The sequence below is a fragment of the Bos indicus genome, chromosome X (assembly GCF_029378745.1).
Source record: "Bos indicus isolate NIAB-ARS_2022 breed Sahiwal x Tharparkar chromosome X, NIAB-ARS_B.indTharparkar_mat_pri_1.0, whole genome shotgun sequence".
NCBI lineage: Eukaryota > Metazoa > Chordata > Mammalia > Artiodactyla > Bovidae > Bos > Bos indicus.
This window is the reverse complement of record NC_091789.1, coordinates 106,696,356-106,716,954: the sequence shown is the minus strand read 5'-3', so window position 1 is coordinate 106,716,954 and position 20,599 is coordinate 106,696,356. Positions and strand designations below refer to the sequence as shown.

Below are 20,599 nucleotides of genomic sequence, written 5' to 3'. Positions count from 1 at the left end.
TGAGTCATCTCTTCGCTTCAGGTGGCCAAAGTATTGGAGTTTCAGCTTCAGCATCAGTCCTTCCAATGAATATTCAGGACTGATTTCCTCTAGGATGGACTGGTTGGATCTCCTTGCAGTCCAAGGGACTCTCAAGAGTCTTCTCCAACACCACAGTTCAAAAGCATCAGTTCTTCTGTGCTCAGCTTTCTTTACAGTCCAACTCTCACATCTATACATGACTACTGGAAAAACTAAAGCTTTGACTAGATGAACCTTTACTGGCAAGGTAATGTCTCTGCTTTTTAATATGCTGTCTAGGTTGGTCATGATTTTACTTCCAAGGAGCAAATGTCTTTTAATTTCATGGCTACAGTCACCATCTGCAGTGATTTTGGAGCCCAACCTTTAATTCAAAATAATCAATATGCCAAAGTGGCACATTCAAGGTGACATATTGTGAACATCTACACATTTGAAACATCTATCAAGGTGGTAATGGTTAAATAGTATATGATACAACCATACTGTGGAATACCACACAGCCTTTAAAAAGTGTGAATGAAAAATGTTGCCTGTCTGGAATTTCCTGGTGGTCCAGTGATTAGGATTCTGTTATTAAAAAGAAAAAAAAAAAGTGAAAGAAAAATGTTGCCTGTCCTATCAGTAAACAAAGGATGTTACAGCTATCAAGCCATCACATTATAGCCACTACCACTACCTCCATCATGAGCCCTGAGGGAACTCAGGATGGAGGCAGGATGCCCTCCATCAAGCAATCAGCCATTGCATCCACTCCCCCATGATACCCCCTGGGGAGACTCAGAATAGGAAAACACAGGATACTAGCCCCAGATAGCTGAGGTACATATCGAAGGAACAATTTCAATGGGCCCAGACTTTTGCCTCTTCCTACATAGAAAAGCACTGTATCCATTAATTTGAGATGTTTGGTTTTCTTTAATTACAGTAATCTTTTGATATTCTGACTACCTGGTTTTTGTACAAAACTCCTATATATCCTGGCTCCTCCCTTACCTCTTTAGAGTATTTTTTTCTAGAGCTATCTGAGAGGCTGTCTCCTAGACTTGAAGTCCTCAGAAATCCACTGCATAAAACATAATTGTCAACTTTTAGGTTGTGCATTTTTTTTTCAGTTGACAAAAGAATAAGGTCAACAAAAAAAAAGATACCCAAGATATATTGTCAAGTGAGAAAAATTGTGGACTAATACATAGAGTGTAATTACATAAATAAGTTACTCCTTAATTTCCCTGGCATTACTCCTATATTGTTGTTATTATTGTTGTTCAATCACCCAGTTGTGTCTGACTCTTTGTGACCCTATGATCTGCAGCACGCCAGGCTTTCCTGTCCCTCACCATCTTCCAAAGTTTTCCCAAGTTCATGTCCATTGCACTGGTGATGCCATCCAGGCTTCTCATCCTCTGATGCCCTCTTCTCCTTCTGCCCTCCATCTTTCCCAGCATCAGGGACTTCCAATGAGTCGGCTGTTCACATCAGATGAACAAAATACCGGAGCTTCGGTTTCAGCATCAATCCTTCCAACCAGTATTCAGGGTTGATTTCCCTTAAGATTGACTGGCCTGATCTCCTTGCTGTCCTATATTACTCCTATATTACTCATCCTTAAACAAATAAATTTCTGGTACTACAACTCATCCTGAAGAATCCTGGAGGATGTTCCAAAACAACTCATCAGAGCATGCTGCATTGAATTGCCCACATGAGAAGTCTCTTTCTCAGAAATCAATGCCTGAAAGTGAAAGTCGCTCAGTTGTATCTGACTCTTTGTGACCCCATGTACTATACAGTCCACGGAATTCTCCAGGCTAGAATACTGGAATGGGTAGCATTTCCCTTCTCCAGGGGATCTTCCCAACCCAGGGATCGAATCCAGGTTTCCTGCATTGCAGGCGGATCCTTTACCAGCTGAGCCACAAGGGAAGCCTGAAATACTTGAAAATTGAAGTCTGATGTCAAGACTTCTGATTTGAAGTGTTTTTGTTTTCTCCTAACATACCATCTCAATCCTTAAGTCTGTATTTCCTGCCCAGCATTCCCATAGGCCAGTTGACATATTATTTTCTCTCGTCTGGAAGATGACTACCTTGTCTCTTTGCATAACCAGAGCAATTACAGGTGTGACTCAAGGCCTTTGTTTTACCTTAGACCATCTTGAATACTCCTTCTAATTTTGGTAAAAATCTGTGTTAGGTAAAAAGTGTTAGTTGCTCAGTTGTGTCCAACTCTTTGCGACCCCATGGACTGGAGCCCATCAGGCTGCTCTGTCCATGGAATTCTCCAGGCAGGAATACTGGAGTGGGTTGCGATTCCCTTCTCTAGGGGATCTTCCCAATCCGGGGATCAAACCTGGGTCTCCTGCATTGAAGTTATACTGCATTGAAGTTATACATTCATTATACTGAAACTGAGCAGGAACCTGTGGGCTTCCCTGGCTACAAATTCTTTTTATGTCCTCTGTTTCTTGTTTGTAGGAAATAGTCTTCATTCAACCTCCAGACCTCCCCAGAGTTCCAAAGTGAAGATTCAAACAGTTGATCATCAGGAAAGTAAGAGAATGCAGAAAAAAGGAGGAGCAGTCAGGAAACAATAGTGCAGCTTTAAAGCAGCATCCTGGTTCCTGCTCAAGGAATATATATCAGAGTATCTTTGAGTTCTTCTGCAGGAACTAAGGTCCCCACCCAGGTGGAAGATGGTAAGTTCAGGCTGAGAACAAGATTTCTGGAGCACCACCCTGTTACCTCATCACCCACCAATCAGAGGAAAGTCATACATCCTGCAGCCCTCACCCCAAATTTTGCCTATAAAAACTTCTCCCCCCAAACCATCAAGGAGTTTAGGGGTTTTGAGTATGAGCCACTCATTCTCCTTGCTTGGCCTTGCAATAACCCTTCCTCTGCTCCAAACTCCCACATTTAGGTTTATTTGGCCTCACTGTCTGTAGGCACATGAACTTGTGTTCAGTATCTATTATTCTCAGCAGTTACCTCTGAATAAAGGAATAGGTTTGGTGCGTGAGTGGAAGGGAGAGTTTCACTTTTCACTTTATAAACTTCTATATTATTAGATTTAAAATAAAATAAGTCTGGATTTATATAAATGAAGTATTCTGTTCAGTTCAGTCCCTCAGTCGTGTCTGACTCTTTGCGACCCCATGAATCACAGCACACCAGGCCTCCTGTCCATCACCAACTCCCGGAGTTTACCCAAACTCATGCCATCCAGCCATCTCATCCTCTGTCATCCCCTTCTCCTCCTGCCCCCAATCCCTCCCAGCATCAGAGTCTTTTCCAATGAGTCAACTCTTCGCATGAGGTGGCCAAAGTATTGGAGTTTCAGCTTCAGCATCAGTCCTTCCAAAGAACATCCAAGACTGATCTCCTTTAGGATGGACTGGTTGGATCTCCTTGCAGTCCAAAGGACTCTCAAGACTCTTCTCCAACACCACAGTTCAAAAGCATCAATTCTTCAGCACTCAGCTTTCTTCACAGTCCAACTCTCACATCCATACATGACCACTGGAAAAACCATAGCCTTAACTAGACGGACCTTTGTTGGCAAAGTAATGTCTCTGCTTTTGAATATGCTATCTAGGTTGGTCATAACTTTCCTTTCAAGGAGTAAGAGTCTTTTAATTTCGTGGCTGCAATCACCATCTGCAGTGATTTTGGAGCCTAGAAAAATAAAGTCAGCCACTGTTTCCACTGTTTCCCCATCTATTTGCCATGAAGTGATGGGACTGGATGCCATGATCTTAGTTTTCTGAATGTTGAGCTCTAAGCCAACTTTTTCACTCTCCTCTTTCACTTTCATCAAAGAGGCTTTTTAGTTCCTCTTCACTCTCTGCTATAAGGGTGGTGTCATCTGCATATCTGAGGTTATTGATATTTCTCCCGGCAATCTTGATTCCAGCTTGTGCTTCTTCCAACCCAGTGTTTCTCATGAAGTACTCTGCATATAAGTTCAATAAGCAGGGTGACAATATACAGCCTTGATGTATTCATTTTCTTATTTGGAACCAGTCTGTTGTTCCATGTCCAGTTCTAACTGTTGCTTCCTGACCTGCATATAGGTTTCTCAAGATGGTATTCCCATCTCTTTCAGAATTTTCCACAGTTTATTGTGATCCACACAGTCAAAGGCTTTGGCATAGTCAATAAAGCAGAAATAGATGTTTTTCTGGAACTCTCTTGCTTTTTTGATGATCCAGTGGATGTTGGCAATTTGATCTCTGGTTCCTCTGCCTTTTCTAAAACCAGCTTGAACATCTGGAAGTTCACGGTTCACGTATTGCTGAAGCCTGGTTTGGAGAATTTTGAGCATTACTTTACTAGCGTGTGAGATGAGTGTGGTAGTTTGAGCATTCTTTGGCGTTGCTTTTCTTTGGGATTGGAGTGAAAACTGACCTTTTCCAGTCCTGTGGCCACTGCTGAGTTTTCCAAATTTGCTGGCATATTGAATTCAGCACTTTCACAGCATCATCCTTCAGGATTTGAAATAGCTCCACTGGAATTCCATCACCTCCACTAGCTTTGTTCATAGCTCATATAATAGTTTATACTACACTTATGATTTCAAGACAATTTAAATCAACCAAATAACTTGCCTGAGGTTTTCAGTGGTATCCAGATTCTGCCACTGAGAACCTCAGGCAAGTTTTCCCTCTCAAAAGCTTTTGCTCTACTCATGGACACCTCCACAGTATTATCTATATTATTTTAGATGAATACTGTGAGTGACAGAAAATTCTGACTCAAAATGCATCTTCTGGATGCTGGCTTTGCTCTCAGGCTGCTTTCCCACAAGGCTGTAAAATAACTGCTGAGATCTGGGTATGACATCTAGAAACAAGCCATTCTGAGGAAGAAAAGCCGTGTCTAGTACTATTGTCTCTTCCTTAGGGGCCAGGAAACCTTTCCAGCAGGCTTCCCCTAATTGGTGGCTCAGATGCTAAATAATCTGCCTGCAGTACAGGAGACCCGATTTTGATCCGAGGTTGGGAAGCTCCCCTGGAGGAGGAGCTTGGCAACCCACTCCAGTTTTCTTGTCTGGGACAAGCAAAGAAAAGACAGAGGAGCCTGATGGTGTACAATCCATGGGGTGGAGCCTGGCTATAGTCCATGAGTCAGACAAGACTTAGCACTCAACAACAACAACAACGTTTAACCATAAAGTCATCAATAAAAGCACAAGATATGGCCCAAGCCATTAAGTGAAAAAATGAGAACTGCATTCTACTGGTCAAGTCCAGCAAAATAATGATCCTTAAAACCAAGGACAGGAATATAAGGGAAAGGTGACAATTCAAAGTAGGAGACCTTCATTTTACTAGAACCTGAAATAATTTAAAATATTTTAGCATACGTTACCACCCTTCTGCTAATTTGAATAAGCACCATAACAGTTCTAGTTTGACCTTACAGGGTCAAACACTCTCTTGCCTGATGCCAAGGAGGAGTTAGTGATGTAAGCCTGATGTCTACTCAAAGAATAAGGAAGAAGGTGGTCTTCTACCCTCCCTTCACTTTTCTTTGATTATAAAAATGTAGCCACTTAATTCTTGGGGCAGAGCCCCCTTGCCAGCCTGCTTGTATCCCTTACAAGTGTCCTGTATTAATAAATCTACTTCTTGCCTATCACTTTGCCTCTTACTGAATTCCTTCAGCACTGAGACTCAAAGAACCTGAGCCTCTGTAAGTCCAGACACCAGGCAAATGATTCTAATTAAAAGGCCATAAGTTCAAATCCCAATCAGAGTTTTGGTCAGGTTCAAGTCCTGGCCTTGTGGGTTCAAGTCCCAAACTGAAGTGCTTGGTTCCACTAGCTTATCATTTGCCAGAGTTTGGTAAGTTGCCCATCCCTAAAACAGTCACTGACAAGAGGAATGGATTTGCATGACTGGCTTAGAATGATCAGAATCCATTCCTTGCCACTCTAGAAACTGGAAAAGGGGGCAGTTTCCCCTGAAGCCTATGGTTATGTACAAAGGGGCAAGTACCTGAACATGATGGCTTTTGTTTGAGGAGTAGACAGGAAAGAACGAATCCAGGATAGGAGTCCCCCACTGTGAATGCTAGTCCTGCAGTCTGTCAGTGTCATCCTGTTCCAAACTGAACTCCTTGCTCATCTTTCAGGCAAAATCTGATCTTTTTGAAGCATTTCCTACTTCAGGGAATGATCTCTTTTGCTGCTCAGCTGCCCAAGTCAGAAAGTAGCAGGTCACCATGATGTTCCTCCCTTCCCCCACTCCCTTCTTAATCTGGTAGAAAATTTTGTCACTTATACCTTCTAAATCACTCTTGATTTTGTCTGTTCTTCATCCTGCAGCTGCTGCCTTTTTTGTCCGATTTCATATTACGTCTCATCAAAACTATTTTATTAGTCTCTTTTAAAACTATATAATTTTTCAAATTATAAAACTATTACATATCTATCATATACATATTTGGGACATCCAAAAAAATAAAAATCATCTGCAATAACACTGCTCAGGGATAATGATTGTAGACATTTTGGTGTATATCTTATTTGCTTTTCTCTATTTATGAATCCATATATAGAGATAAAAAGTATTACTTAGCTTTATTGAGATCGAACTGTTTTATAGCATTTTCTATTAACAAGATAGTATGAAATTTCTCCAAGACAATAAATATTTTTCTAGGTAGTCATTTTAAGAGCCACATTATATTCTACCTTACCAAGATTTCATAATCTAGTTACAGAAGCCCTTATTCCTAGATTAGGTTTTCTCCAGCTTTTTATATTGTAGATAATACTTACAATGAACATATTGGTAGGTAAATCTCTGCACACATTTGTGAGGACTTCCTTAGAAGACATAAGTAAATTACCAGCAGGGAAATTGCTAGTTCCAAGCACATGTGGACTTTGCCCCATTCATTTTTATTGTGAAATACTTCAAGCAATCCTAAAGTCTGCTGGATATGATAATAAATACCTGCATACCCAACATCCAGTTTGTCAGACCTTAACATTTTGTCATGTTTGCTTCAGATCTATTATCTTAAGAAAATAAAATATTAAGACATATTGAAACACCCTATCTCACACACCCAGATCCAGTTCTTTCCATGGAGGAATCACTGTTCTCAACTTGGTGTTTCTCAGTTGCTTGTAGGTTTTTAACATATATATATATATATGCATGTATAGGTATAGGCAAGTGTAAACAATGTATGGTACTATTCTACTTGTTTTTAAATTTCTTGTTGCACATTTTTTCCTGCCTCTTGTTTTTTCTGTACAACATTATACTTTCGAGACTTATCCAGGTTTACACAGGCAGCTGTACTTCATTTGTTTTCATAGCTGTTTGTATGGTATTCATTGTATGACTGTCCTCAAATTTTCATTTGCTTCTTGGTAGACATTTACATTGTCTCCATTTCTTCACTACTATAAACAACACTGCAATAAATATTCTCTGAGCACCGAAGAATTGATGCTTTTGAAGTGTGGTGTTGGAGAAGACTCTTGAGAGTCCCTTGGACTGCAAGGAGATCCAACCAGTCCATTCTGAAGGAGATCAGCCCTGGGATTTCTTTGGAAGGAATGATGCTAAAGCTGAAACTCCAGTACTTTGGCCACCTCATGTGAAGAGTTGACTCATTGGAAAAGACTCTGATGCTGGGAGGGATTGGGGGCAGGAGGAGAAGGGGACGACAGAGGATGAGATGGCTGGATAGCATCACCGACTCGTGAGTGTGACTGAACTCCGGGAGTTGGTGATGGACAGGGAGGCCTAGTGTGCTGTGATTCATAGGGTCGCAAAGAGTCAGACACGACTGAGTGACTGAACTGAACTGAACTGAACTGAAACATCTTCTAGCATTTATGAGCAAGAGTCTTTACCTGGGCTGGAATTGCTGGGGCATAGGCTATCTGCATCTTCAACTTTACTGGACTGGTCTCCAAACTGGTGGTACCAACTTTCCCTGTTACCAGTAGTGTCAGAGTTTTCTTTGCTCTACATCTTCCCCACCACGTGGTTTGGCCATTGTCTCTCCCTCATCTCCGACCCTGGTGATGTAGGAGAGCGCTTATTTCTCTGAATTCTGTCACCATGAAGTATTACTAGTTTTTCAACTTTACTAAATTTTTAGGCAAAAAAAAAAAGGATATCTGTTGATGATGTCTAAATGCATTTTGATTTTTTCTAATTATAAAGATATCACAAATGATTTTAGAAAATTTGAAAATACAGACAAACACAAAAAGAAAAGAATTGCCTTTAATCCCACCACTCAAATATGCTAAGCCTGCTAAGTCGCTTCAGTTGTGTCTGACTCTGTGCCACCCCATAGACGGCAGCCCACCAGGCTCCCCCGTCCCTGGGATTCTCCAGGCAAGAACACTGGAGTGGGTTGCCATTTCCTTTTCCAATGTGTGAAAGTGAAAAGTGAAAGGGAAGTCGCTCAGTCGTATTTGACTCTTAGCGACCCCATGGACTGCAGCCCACCAGGCTCCTCCGTCCATGGGATTTTCCTGGCAAGAGTACTGGAGTGGGGTGCCACTGCCTTCTCCGCCACTCAAATATAGTACCAAGTAATATCTGACATTTGTGAAATTCTTACTCCATATATACCTAGGGCAGCTTTTGATACCTAATATTTCCACAAACAGTACTCATTAATAGCTATTTAATATACATGTGATATATATATCTAAAAAATACATATATATGATGAATATACATATGTATATATTTCACCTTTACAAAAAAAAAGTACAACTTTTTTTATAAACTAGTTTTTTTCACCTAACAAATAAGTCACAATCTTTTTCTCATAATAGCTGTATTCTGGACTGGAGAGTGTTATTTGAAGAATTCCACATTCATATCCATCTGTCTCCCTTCACCATCCAGAAACTAAGGACCAGACTGAGCCCAGCAACAAGTTCTGGGAAGCTGACTTGCTGCTGGGCTTTATACAGTGATATAACTGACTCTGCCCCACGGGGAAATGGAATTAATATACAACTCTTGGTACTCAGGGAAGCCAACTCCCACCTTTGCCCTAGAGTCTTCTGTTCAAGACTACCTATCCTATCTGTCCATCGGATAACATAACATGCAACTCCTTTTAGCTACTAGCTCTCCTGTGCCCTCATCCCATATTCTTTTAGGTTTTCTTACCACCACCACCCTTCAGGGCTTCCCTGGTAGATCAGTCAGTGAAGAATCCAACTGCAACGCAAGAGACTACCTGCAAAGTGGGAGACCTGGGTTTGATCCCTGGGTTGGAAGATCCCCTGCAGAAGGAAATGGCAACACACTCCAGTATTCTTGCCTGGGAAATCCCATGGACAGAGGAGTCTGGTGGGTTACAGTCTATGGGGTCAGACACAACAACTAAATCACCACCACTCTTCAATATAAATATATTACCTACATCCTCAGCCTCTTGCCTTCACTTGTCTACCCCACTCCCAAACTCTCCAGACACTGACCCACAGAAAGTTTGATATTCCATTCTCTTATGTGGCCTGGGCCATGTGTACATCTGAGGAGGTAAATTCTATTTGGATTTGATCCAGCTTCCATGGCAGAAAAGAGTCTGTAATGGATGTGCCATTGCTCATCTAGACTATTGCAATAGCTCTCACTCCCTCAAGTGCTGCCTTTCTCCCCACTGTACCTTCTGATCTACAGATTCACCTACATAGCTGAAGTGAGTATCCTAAAATTAATTCTGTTATGCCATTTCTCTGCATAAAATACTCCAAAGTGCCACCAGGATGAAGCCCAAGTGATGAAGCACAAGGCCCTCTGTGATCTCTGTTGCCACTCCTGTAGCCATTCCACCTATCAATTCTGCCTCGCTCTGTCTGTTCCAGTAATCCTGAGTTGTTCTCTGCCTTCCTGACATCATTTCATACCCTTATGCCTTTGCTCATACTTCCTTTTCCCCCCTTCTTATCTGCCTGGAAAACTTCTACTCATCCTTCAAGTCCTGTTCCAAAGATATTCCCAGAAACTCAAAGTACCACCCTTACTTATTCTTTATTAATCACAAAAAGGAAAACCTACCTTTACAATGTAGAATGGATGGCATCATCGACTCAATGGATGTGAGTACAATGTAGAATGGATGGCATCATCGACTCAATGGATGTGAGTTTGAGCAAGCTCCAGGAGATGGTGAAGGACAGGGAAGCCTGGTGGGCTGCAGTCCATGGGGTTGCAAAGAGTCAGACAAGACTTAGCAACTGAACAACAACAACAATGTAGAAACCTAACTAATGCCACCTTAACCAGGTGATCAAATTTATCATCATCATTAATGGGACAAACAGACATCATATTGCTCCCAATGAGACGTACTGAGAATGACACAATCTGGTACTATTCTTGTGAAAAACAGTTCCCTTGCATCTAATCCTGAAGGAATGATCAAACACTTCCAAATGGAAAGATGTTCTGCAAAACTGGCCTGGACTCTTGAAAAACATCAGCGGCCAGGAAAAACCAAAGCAAAACAAAAGGCTCAGAAACAGCTCCAAATTAAATAGTGCTCAAGAAGCATGACAGCTAAATGCAATGTGGTCCTTGTTTCCATTCTGAATCAAAGGGAAAATAAAACAGTTCCAAATAACATTATTGGGAGGATTGGTGATTTTTGAATATGGGTTATATTTTAGATAATAATATCGGGTCAATGTTAAATTTCCTGAATATAGTCATTGTATTCTGGTTGTAGAGGAGGCTGTCCTTGTTCTTAGGATGTGCTGAAAGGGCTGAAGTGTTGCTCTATCTGCAGTTAGCAATGCCTCAGCAAAAAGAAAGCAAGCAAACAGATAAATACGGGTGTCTTTGGAAATGTGATGGCAGAGTGTTAACAATAGAGAAATTATAGGTGAAGGGTGAACGGGCACTCATATTCTATTCTGCACCCTTGCTGTAGGTTTGAAATTTTTCAAAACAAAAACGTGAACAGAATAAACAATAAATAAGAAAAGCAAACAAATGAACAAAAAAGCTTTGTTCCAGGTCATGTTTTCTGTGAAGCCTTTCGTGATATCTGCCCCCCTCACCCACCACCCCCTAGTCCCAGCAGACACACACATAAAACAATGAATCATCCTCTCTTCTAGACTCTTTCATGATTATGTATCTCTCAGACTAAACTATAAGTTCTTTGATATCTGAGCCTGGGTGCGCTGTGTTGGATTTACACAATGCTAGAACTGTACCTGACACAGATTGGATGCTCAGCTGATTTTTTTTTTTTAATTAATCAAGCTCATTCTTGAGGCCTGGAAAGGATTCAGTAAACAGGCAGGAGTGAGAATGTTTTCTCAAGCAAGAGGAATGGCATGAGCAAAGGTAAGAAAGCAGGAATGTGTATGTTGCAATTACCACGAACATTTGATTTGTTTGGTCAGAACTGAAGATTTATAAAAGTGAAAATGCCTAGCACACAATAGATTCTTAAGAAAAATTTAGTGAGTAAATGAATGAATGAGATTAGAAAGGCAGGCTTAGATCAAAAAGGAAGGGGCCTCGACTACTGAATAGAGAAATCGGAATGTTAACTGATTCTTGACACTCAGGGTCTTTTCCCAGTGTCAGGTAGAGAGTATTTTCTTAAGCGAGTCCCCTGTACATTTTTCCCCCCTAAATAATAAGAAAAAGTAAAGGTAAGTGGAAATTTGAAAGTGATCAGTTTCCAAACTCAAGAGGAGGAAACATGATCTCCTCATCCATCCAAGAAAAGATCTACAGTGGAGTTTGAAGACATCCAACATCCCTCAGATGAAAGGGCATCACAAAATATTGACTGGAAAAATACATGAATCTAATATGAGCCACACTTGTCTTTAAGAATAGTGTATGGAATTCTTTTGGTTAATTTTACTACATTAAAAAAAATATCTTTTGGCTACGCTGCATGTGGAATCTTATTTCCCTTACCAGTGATCAAACCCAAGCCTTCTGCATTGGAAAGGCAGGGTCTTGACCACTGGACCACCAGGGAAGTCCCCTAATTTTGTTGTTGTTGTTTAGTTGCTAAGTCGATTCTTCTGCAACTCCCATGGACTGTAGCCTGCCAGGCTCCCCTGTCCATGGAATTCTCCAGGCAAGAATACTGGAGTGGGTTGCCATTTCCTTCTCCAGGGGATCTTCCCAACCCAGAGATCGAACCCAGGTCTCCTGTAAGAAGATTCTTTACTACTGAGCCACCAGGGGAGGCCCTCTCCCCCAATAATTTTATAACATTTTTAAAGTTTAAGGAGCAAACTTTGCACATAACCCAAAATGATAAGGAATGATGGGGAAGTAATGGATCTCAGAGCTGCTCTATGAAATAATTTGTTAGTTTTAGGTTATAGTTATTTCAAATCTTCAAATCCTACAAAAATCTTAGCTGAGACGAAATGCAAATCTCAGGGAGCATTTTAAAAATCTATTTTTGGCCCAGGTATGACATAGCATTGACTTGCTCCAGAATTTTTAACATTACTGGGAAGAGACCATCAGTAGTGGTCAAAATGATGTGCTGTTTACAAAGCAGGTGGGCATTCTTTTGGGATAATGTAGACAAGATTGGCAAGACAAGATCTTCCCTGGGTTGGGAAGATCCCCTGGAGAAGGAAATGGCAACCCACTCCAGTATTCATGCTTGGAAAATCCCATGGACCGAGGAGCCTGGTGGACCACAGTCCATGGGGTTGCAAAGAGTTGGACACGACTGAGCGACTTCACTTTCACTTTCAGACAAGATAATTTGAGCTGTTGTTTCAGGTAATAAAGCAGAATCAGGTGGTAAATCATTCGGGCCGTATGCACAAACGGACAGCAACATAGCTAAATTAATCACAACTGTTCACCACAGGCCAACTTCACCATAAAGGGCTATGTATCAGCAATGTTCCCTTATAATAAACAGTCCTGATGAGTGTGAGAGCAGGAGCATAATTCTATGGCTACAATCAACAAAGAAGTATCAGGCCAGGTCACCAAGGCCAGTGGAAACCCCTACCTCTCTGCAGTTTTATAAAGATTAGCATATCAAAGGAGCCAAATGCTGTGCCCCAATGTAAAATATGATACTGTTACTTTGCAGAACAAGGGTAAGCCCTGTTCTTCAACACTAATAAAATAGAGACTGTGTACAGAGTGGTCCAATAATTGAAACATAAAAGAGATATCTGGTAACAGAACATTAAAACATCGAGACATAAGCTCTGAAAATAAGTAACTATGAAGAAAGATTAAAAAGAGAGATCTGGGGTTTCTCTGAAGATCTGGCTCTGCGGCCAAGTCCTCCATGTTGCAAGCGGCCATTGCCATGGGAACCAATGGGAAGGGCTGTGGGGAATTGTGACGCCCTCGAGGGGCGGGAGGTGGGGTGGGGAAGGGGAATCGAGGGGCGGAGTGAAGAAGGAGGGTGACCAGTGGGTTACCAGCATATTGTCGCCCAGAGCCTCTCCAGAGACATCACAGAGCTGTTGCTTCCTGCACTCACTCCCGGGACACCGCAGAGACTGCTGTGCCACCGCCTCTATGACAACGCCTCTGTGTCCGTTTCCGATTCAAGCTGTCCGGCAGCCCGCGGCCCATGGCCTCTCCCAGATTACCAAGAGTCTGTACCTCAGCGACGCTGTGGCAGCCAAGGACAAAGCCATGCTGTCTACCAACCACATCACCACTGTCATCAACGTGTCGATGGAGGCGACCGACACGTTCTTAGAAGACATCCAGTACGTAAAAGTGCCGCTGGCGGATGCTCCCAACTCGCGCCTCTATGACTTTTTTGACTTTATTGCAGATCACATCCACAGCGTGGAGATGAAGCAAGGCCGAACGCTGCTACACTGTGCTGCCGGGGTGAGCCGCTCTGCCACCTTCTGCCTCGCCTACCTGATGAAGTACCACTCCATGTCGCTGCTGGACGCCCACACGTGGACCAAGTCCTGCCGCCCCACCATCCGGCCCAACAACGGCTTTTGGGAGCAGCTTATCTATTATGAATTCAAGCTGTTTAGCAAGAACACTGTTCACATGATCAGTTCCTCAATGGGGATGATTCCTGATGTCTATGAGAAAGAAATCTGTTTGATGACGCTGATGGGAGTCATTCCGGACAGCTCCTAACTTCTGCTTCAGATCCTGCACCAACTTTGAGGTGAACATTGAACTTTTATTGATAAAGAAACTAGAAACCCCTTTTTACATGGGCAAGCAAAAAGGGGGGGAGGAGGAGGCTGAAGTTCTTATCTTAGTGTGCTTATCTTTAAAGGATAAAATTCATTAAATGGAAAATGGTGACAATGCTTCTTATCCTGTGAGTGGCCGGTCATGACTGCTGGGGCCTGGCCAGAGGGGAGGGTGGGCAAGCTGGTGTCCAGCTCAGATGAACCTGTAGCCTGGGACCAGCCAGAGGCTGACTAACCCAGGGGTGAGTGTCCCCTCCCACCTCCACCCCCAACCCCACCTGGTTCTTCCCAACCCAAAGCCAGAGCCTTAGACATGGTATATGTCTCTGACTGTGCATGCTTCTTGCAGTAAGTGCCAACCTACTGGATAAGTGGCCTTCTTGGGGTTCGCCGGGAGTCCTGGGGGAGCCCCGGGGTACTCCTGCCCCCACCTTCAACCACAGTGACCCAACTCTGGCTTTCTAAATTCAATTTGCATATAAAATAATTTTCAAAAAAAAAAAAAAAAATTCCACTGTGTCCTTAGTCGCTCAGTTGTGTCCGAATCTTTACGACCCCATGTACCGTAGCCAGCCAGGCTCCTCTGTCCATGGGATTCTCAAGGCAAGAATACTTGAGTGTGTAGCCATTTCCTTCTCCAGGGAATCTTCCCAACCCAGGGATTGAACCTGAGTCTCTTGCATTGCCAGGGAGATTCTTTACCACTGAGCCACCAGGGAAGCCCCAATGCCACTATATAAAGCATATAAAAATATTTTTTTCCAGTAATCTACTATATGGCAAGGGCCCAAAGTGCCCTCAGCAACCCCCACCAGCCTTTGTGAGAAATAAACATTAATCCCTTTCTCTAAGTGAAAGTGTTAGTAGCTCAGTCGTGTTCAACTCTTTGCGATCCCATGGCCTGCAGCCTGCCAGGCTCCTCTGTCCATGAAATTCTTCAGGAAAGAGTACTGGAGTGGATTGCCATTTCCTTCTCCAGGGGATCTTCCCTACCCAGGGATTGAACCCGTGTCTCTTGCATCTCCTGCACTGTCAAGCAGATTCTTTACTGTCTGAGCCACCAAGGAAGCCCCCTTTCTCCAAGGCACTTGCTAAAACAGAGAAAGTCCGCCTGACACCAGGCCTCTGTTGCTCTCATGGGCTGTTGCTTAGTAGGTTGGAGCTGCTGGCCAGGACTCAACTCTGTCACCCCACCCCTTATGACTGGGGCCCCTCAGAGCCTCTATTTCCTCACCTGTCAAAGTAATGACAGCCTGTCTCTCCCAGGGTTGTTGTGAGGATTAGATTCCTTAGCGTGAGACCTAGCAAGCAGATGGTTTCCTGCTTAGAGGAAAAGGCTATTCTTGTTATTAAGGTTACTCGTTGGCCCTGCCAGTTGGAGGTCAGCACACCCATCCTCATAAGGGCCTTTTCCCCATCTGTGTATGGCCCCTTTTTGTCTACAGAATTCTCTTTCTAAAAGTTATCTTGCCTTTAAAACAAATGGGGGTAAGTTTCTTTCAGACCCTATCTCACAGGAGGCCTAGATTCAGAGCCCTTTCAGCGTTCCCATTGTATCACTGTGTTTAATCCGTGTGAAAACAAGAAGCACTATTCCAGGGCCCCCTGTTCCGCACCCAAAGGTCTCATTTAGAATCACTGACCATTAGAGCCAGAGCCCTGGGATCAACTAGGATCCGTGGGGACACTTGCCAAAGGGACAATTGAGTGGGCCCCAGAAGTAGGCCCTGAAATCTAGGATTGTTTAAATTCCCTAGGTATATGACTCTGGCTTGGTAGCAGCTATTCTAATCCTGATTACTCTACATAAAAATATATATGAGTCAGAAAGCACAACTGTTGATGTAGACTTGTGGGTTCATACCACAGTGGAGTCCAAATGCCCTTTCTCTCCAAACCGACCCTCACTCCCACTTCCACAAAAGGAGTGCCCAGGGATACAATTTGGGGGAGTGGAGGGGGGTTGCTATGAAAACCTCTGCTCTAGTTGGATCCTCTCCTTCTACAGATGGAAAGACTGGCTCCCAGAAGACCAGGATTAGTGTGGCAGAATTCCCCCAAAGCAGCCTTTGTGGCAGAAACCCAGAAGAAAAATCTCTTTTCAAGTATCTTGAAAAGCAATTTGTTTAGGTATATTATATATATATATATATGCATGTGTTTTTATTTTTATTTTTTAATATGTTTTTATTTATTAATTTGGCTGTGCTGAGTCTTAGTTGCAGCATAAGAACTCTTAGCTGTAGCATGTGGGATCTAGTTCCCTGACCAGGGATCAAACCTGGGCCCCCTGCATTGGGAGCTTGGAATCATAGCCACTGGACCACCAGGGAAGGCCCATTTTCATTTTTTTTTTTAATACCTAATTTAACACAACATGTCTTCCATGGTGGCTCAGATGGTAAAAAACCCACCTGCAATGCAGGAGACCTGGGTTTGATCCCTGGGTCAGGAAGATGTCCTGGAGAAGGGAATGGCAACCCATTCCAATATTCTTGCCTGGAGAATTCCATGGACAGAGGAACCTGGCAGTCTACAGTCCAGGGGCTCACACAGAGTTGGACATGACTGAGCGACTAACACTTTCACTAACACACTATGAAATTAACTCTCTTTGAACATACAGTTCTATCAGTGTTAACAATGCATATGTTTGTATAACCTCTGTCACAATCAGGACACAGAGCAGTTTCATGATTCTAGAAATTTTCTTCATGTCTCCCTTGTAGTCAAACTCTGGCCCCACTCAGCCTCTGACAAATACTGATTGGTTCTCCATCCTATTTACTTGCTTTTAAGAAAATTTCACATAAATGGAATCATACAGGATACAACCTCCATTGATACCACCCCTCCCTCCACAGACTGGCTTCTGCGTCTTTGAGATTTACCCATGTTGTAGTCCATTGTATGGATGTATCACAGTTTGTTTTGCATTCACCTGTGAAGATTATTTAGGTTTGTATTACTTTCCTAAGGGCTGCTGTAACAAAATACTGATAACTAGGTGGCTTAAAACCACAGAAATTTATTTTCTCACAGTTCTGGAAGCCAGAGTCCTAAATGGAAGTCTCTTCAGGGACATGATACCTCTGAGACCTGTCGGGCGTGCAGGATGGGAAGTGGAGAGATTTCTTCCTTGTCTCTTTCTAGCTTCTGGTTGTTGCCAGTGATCCTTAACATTCCTTGACTTGTAGATGCATCACTCCAGTATCTGCTTCTGTGGTCACATGGCTATGTGTCTGTCTTCCCTCTGGGCATACCTGTGTCCAAATTTCCCTCTTCTTTTAGGACACCAGTCATATTTGGGCTCCTTCTACTTTAGTACAACTGCAACAACTTTATTTCCAAATAAGGCCACATTCTGGGCTAGTTTAGGATTTAAACATATTTTAGGGGGAGGATACAATTCAATCCATAGCAAGGTTGTCTCTAGTTTGGGGGGAGTATGCATAAAGTGCTCTAACACAGAGAGACACACACAGAGAAGAAAAGGATCATGTCACTTGGAAAAAAAACTGCAACCATTAAAAGTAGACTATGAGTTATAGTGAAAGAAAATAATAACAACTGTTTATTAGGAAGCTATTATATGCCATGCATAGTACTGGGCACTTTATGACAATATCTCAAGTCTTTTCAACAGCCCTTCGTGGTAGTTATTATCTACATCCTACAAATGAGAAATCTGAGGTTCCAAGAGGTTAAAGACTTTGCCCAAAGCAGCAACAGCTCAGGAGTCAAGAGATGACAGGCAGATGGGGTTCTCTTTTCCTGCATTTCTCTTGAGACTAAGGTAAGTAGATTGAGATGTTGCAAAACTGAAAAAGTCAATTCCCAGGCAGGTTGATAATAAGTCCAGGGTCCCTGAGGAGGAAAAAGGGGTCTGGGACTCTCAAGGAGGAGATAGGGGTCTGGAATTCTCAAGAAGAAGGAAAGGACAAACATTTTTTTTCTACATTCCTTAGTAACGATTGTATAACAATAATGTATCCTGCTTGAGGATATGTTTCTCCTTCCTGAAAACCTTCTGGCTAATCCTGTTATCTTAAAATGTATATTATAGGATACCCCACCTGGTGGCTGAGACGGTAAAGCGTCTGCCTGCAATGCGGGAGACCCAGGTTCGATTCCTGGGTCGGGAAGATCCCCTGGAGAAGGAAATGGCAATCCACTCCAGCTCTCTTGCCTGGAAAATCCCATGGACGGAAGAGCCTGATAGGCTACAGTCCATGGGGTCGCAAAGAGTCGGACACAACTGAGCGACTTCAGTTATCTTAAAATGTATACTATAGGAGTGGGTCTAGTAAGATCTTTACAACCTTGAGACATTCTTTTGATTTATTGTAATAACAAATTAAAAAGTATATAATTCCCTTGCTAGGACTAGTGAGTGGGGCACTCTCCATCCCCCTTCTGATGTCGATGTCAGAAGCTTTCTCTGTCCCTTTTCTTACTTTAATAAAACTCTGCTACACAAAAGCTCTTGAGTGATCAAGCCTGGTTCCTGATCCTGAAGCTAAATCTTCTTCTTCGGAGATCACAAATCCTACATCATTCACCATAAGCTATCAAAACGACCATAAATATTTGTGTCTGCTTTTGTGACATTACTTTGCCAACAAAGGTCCGTCTAGTCAAGGCTATGGTTTTTCCAGTGGTCATATATGGATGTGAGAGTTGGACTGTGAAGAAAGCTGAGCGCTGAAGAATTGATGCTTTTGAAGTGTGGTGTTGGAGAAGACTCTTGAGAGTCCTTGCACTTCAAGGAGATCCAACCAGTCCATCCTAAAGATCAGTCCTGGGTATTCTTTGGAAGGACTGATGCTGAGGCTGAAACGCCAATACTTTGGCCACCTCATGTGAAGAGTTGACTCATTGGAAAAGACCCTGATGCTGGGAGGGATTGGGGGCAGTAGGAGAAGGGGACGACAGAGGATGAGATGGCTGGATGGCATCACCAACTTGATGGACGTGAGTTTGAGTGAACTCCAGGAGTTGGTGATGGACAGGGAAGCCTGGCGTGCTGTGATTCATGGGGTCACAAAGAGTCAGACACGACTGAGCAACTGAACTGAACTGAACTTGTTCCTTCTGGTTTGTTACATTGTCTATCTCTTCCTGTGCCAGTATCACATTCCTTAAAATTGGTGCAGCTTCATAATAGGCTGTAACATTTGATAGACCAATGACATTTCCCCCTCCACCTCAATCCCACAGTGGCGGTTCTTCTTCAGAGGCTTTTTGCTGTTGTTATTGTTAGATTCTTTCTTTTTCTCTTCTGAAGGGATCATTTTAATAGTTATGGTAGTTTTAATCAAAATTACTGTTTTCTTGGGTATTGGTCAAGGTTGAATCAGGAGAACAGAAACCATAACAGTTACTTCATCAGAGAAAATCTAATATAAAGAACTGTTTAGGGGTGGGATGGGCAAGTGGGAGGAAGGCTCAAGAGGGAAGGGAATATACATATACTTACAGCTGATTCACACTGATGTACAACAGAAACCAACACAACATTGTAAAACAATTTTCCTCCAATTAAAAAACAAACAAACAGCTTAACCAGGTATTAGAGGACTGAAAAGCAAAAATAGAACACACTGTATGTGTTTCTACACATATAAACATTTAAATAAAAGATCATCTACCCAGAATGTGAAACTTGATCTGTAAAGTATTGATCTTATTTCTGAAATTTGTGTATCTTAATTCCAACTTCTCATGCTATTATAAAATTGTAATTTAGTATCCTAACGTATGGGCTTCCCTGGTAGCTCATATGGTAAAGAATCTGCCTGCAATACAGAAGACTACGGTTTGATCCCTGGGTTGGGAAGATCCCCTGGAGAAGGGAATGGCAACCCACTCTTGTATTCTTGTCTGGAGAATCCCAAGGACAGAGGAGCCCAGTAGTCTATGGGGTCACAAAGAGTTGGACACAACTGAGCGACTGACACACACATACTAACACACCCTCATTCAACTCTTTACCATTCAATTTTTCAAACAGTTTTGCTTGCTACAGCGTTTACCATCATATCTGTTACATTACCAAAGAGACATCTGTGACATCACATGACTATCCGTTCTGACTATGCTGTTGCGGTAAAGAAGTAAATATATAAAATAAGAGGGTTATGTTTACCTATGGGTCTTTGAGAGTCCATCTTCAGCTACCTGTGTGTGTCCTTCTGGTACACCTTCACTATTTCCCTGTTCATGAGATTGAGGCATTTGGAGAAGTGACCTCTTGATCACCTTTTGAGAAATGCCTAGTAAGGGGAGAGAAGGCAGTGGAAACATGAATTTTAGGGTAAACTTTTGGTGCTTGGGCCAGATTCCCTGCCAGGTCCTCTCCATTTGGAGAGATGTATCAAGGTCTCAGTCA

At 42.5% G+C, this 20,599-nt stretch overlaps 1 protein-coding gene across 1 annotated transcript; it reads left to right on the top strand.

The window, feature by feature from the left end:
- Nucleotides 1-13,444: 13,444 nt before the first annotated feature.
- DUSP21 (dual specificity phosphatase 21) lies at nt 13,445-19,644 on the top strand. Its single transcript, XM_070785444.1, has one exon. It carries the CDS (start codon nt 13,556-13,558, stop codon nt 14,144-14,146), a length of 591 nt encoding a protein of 196 aa, XP_070641545.1. The 5' UTR covers nt 13,445-13,555; the 3' UTR covers nt 14,147-19,644.
- The last annotated feature ends 955 nt before the right edge of the window (nt 19,645-20,599 follow it).

What these genes read in the sequence shown, in the direction of transcription:
- DUSP21 (XM_070785444.1), top strand. Translation starts at nt 13,556, where the DNA reads ATGACAACGCCTCTGTGTCCGTTTCCGATTCAAGCTGTCCGGCAGCCC.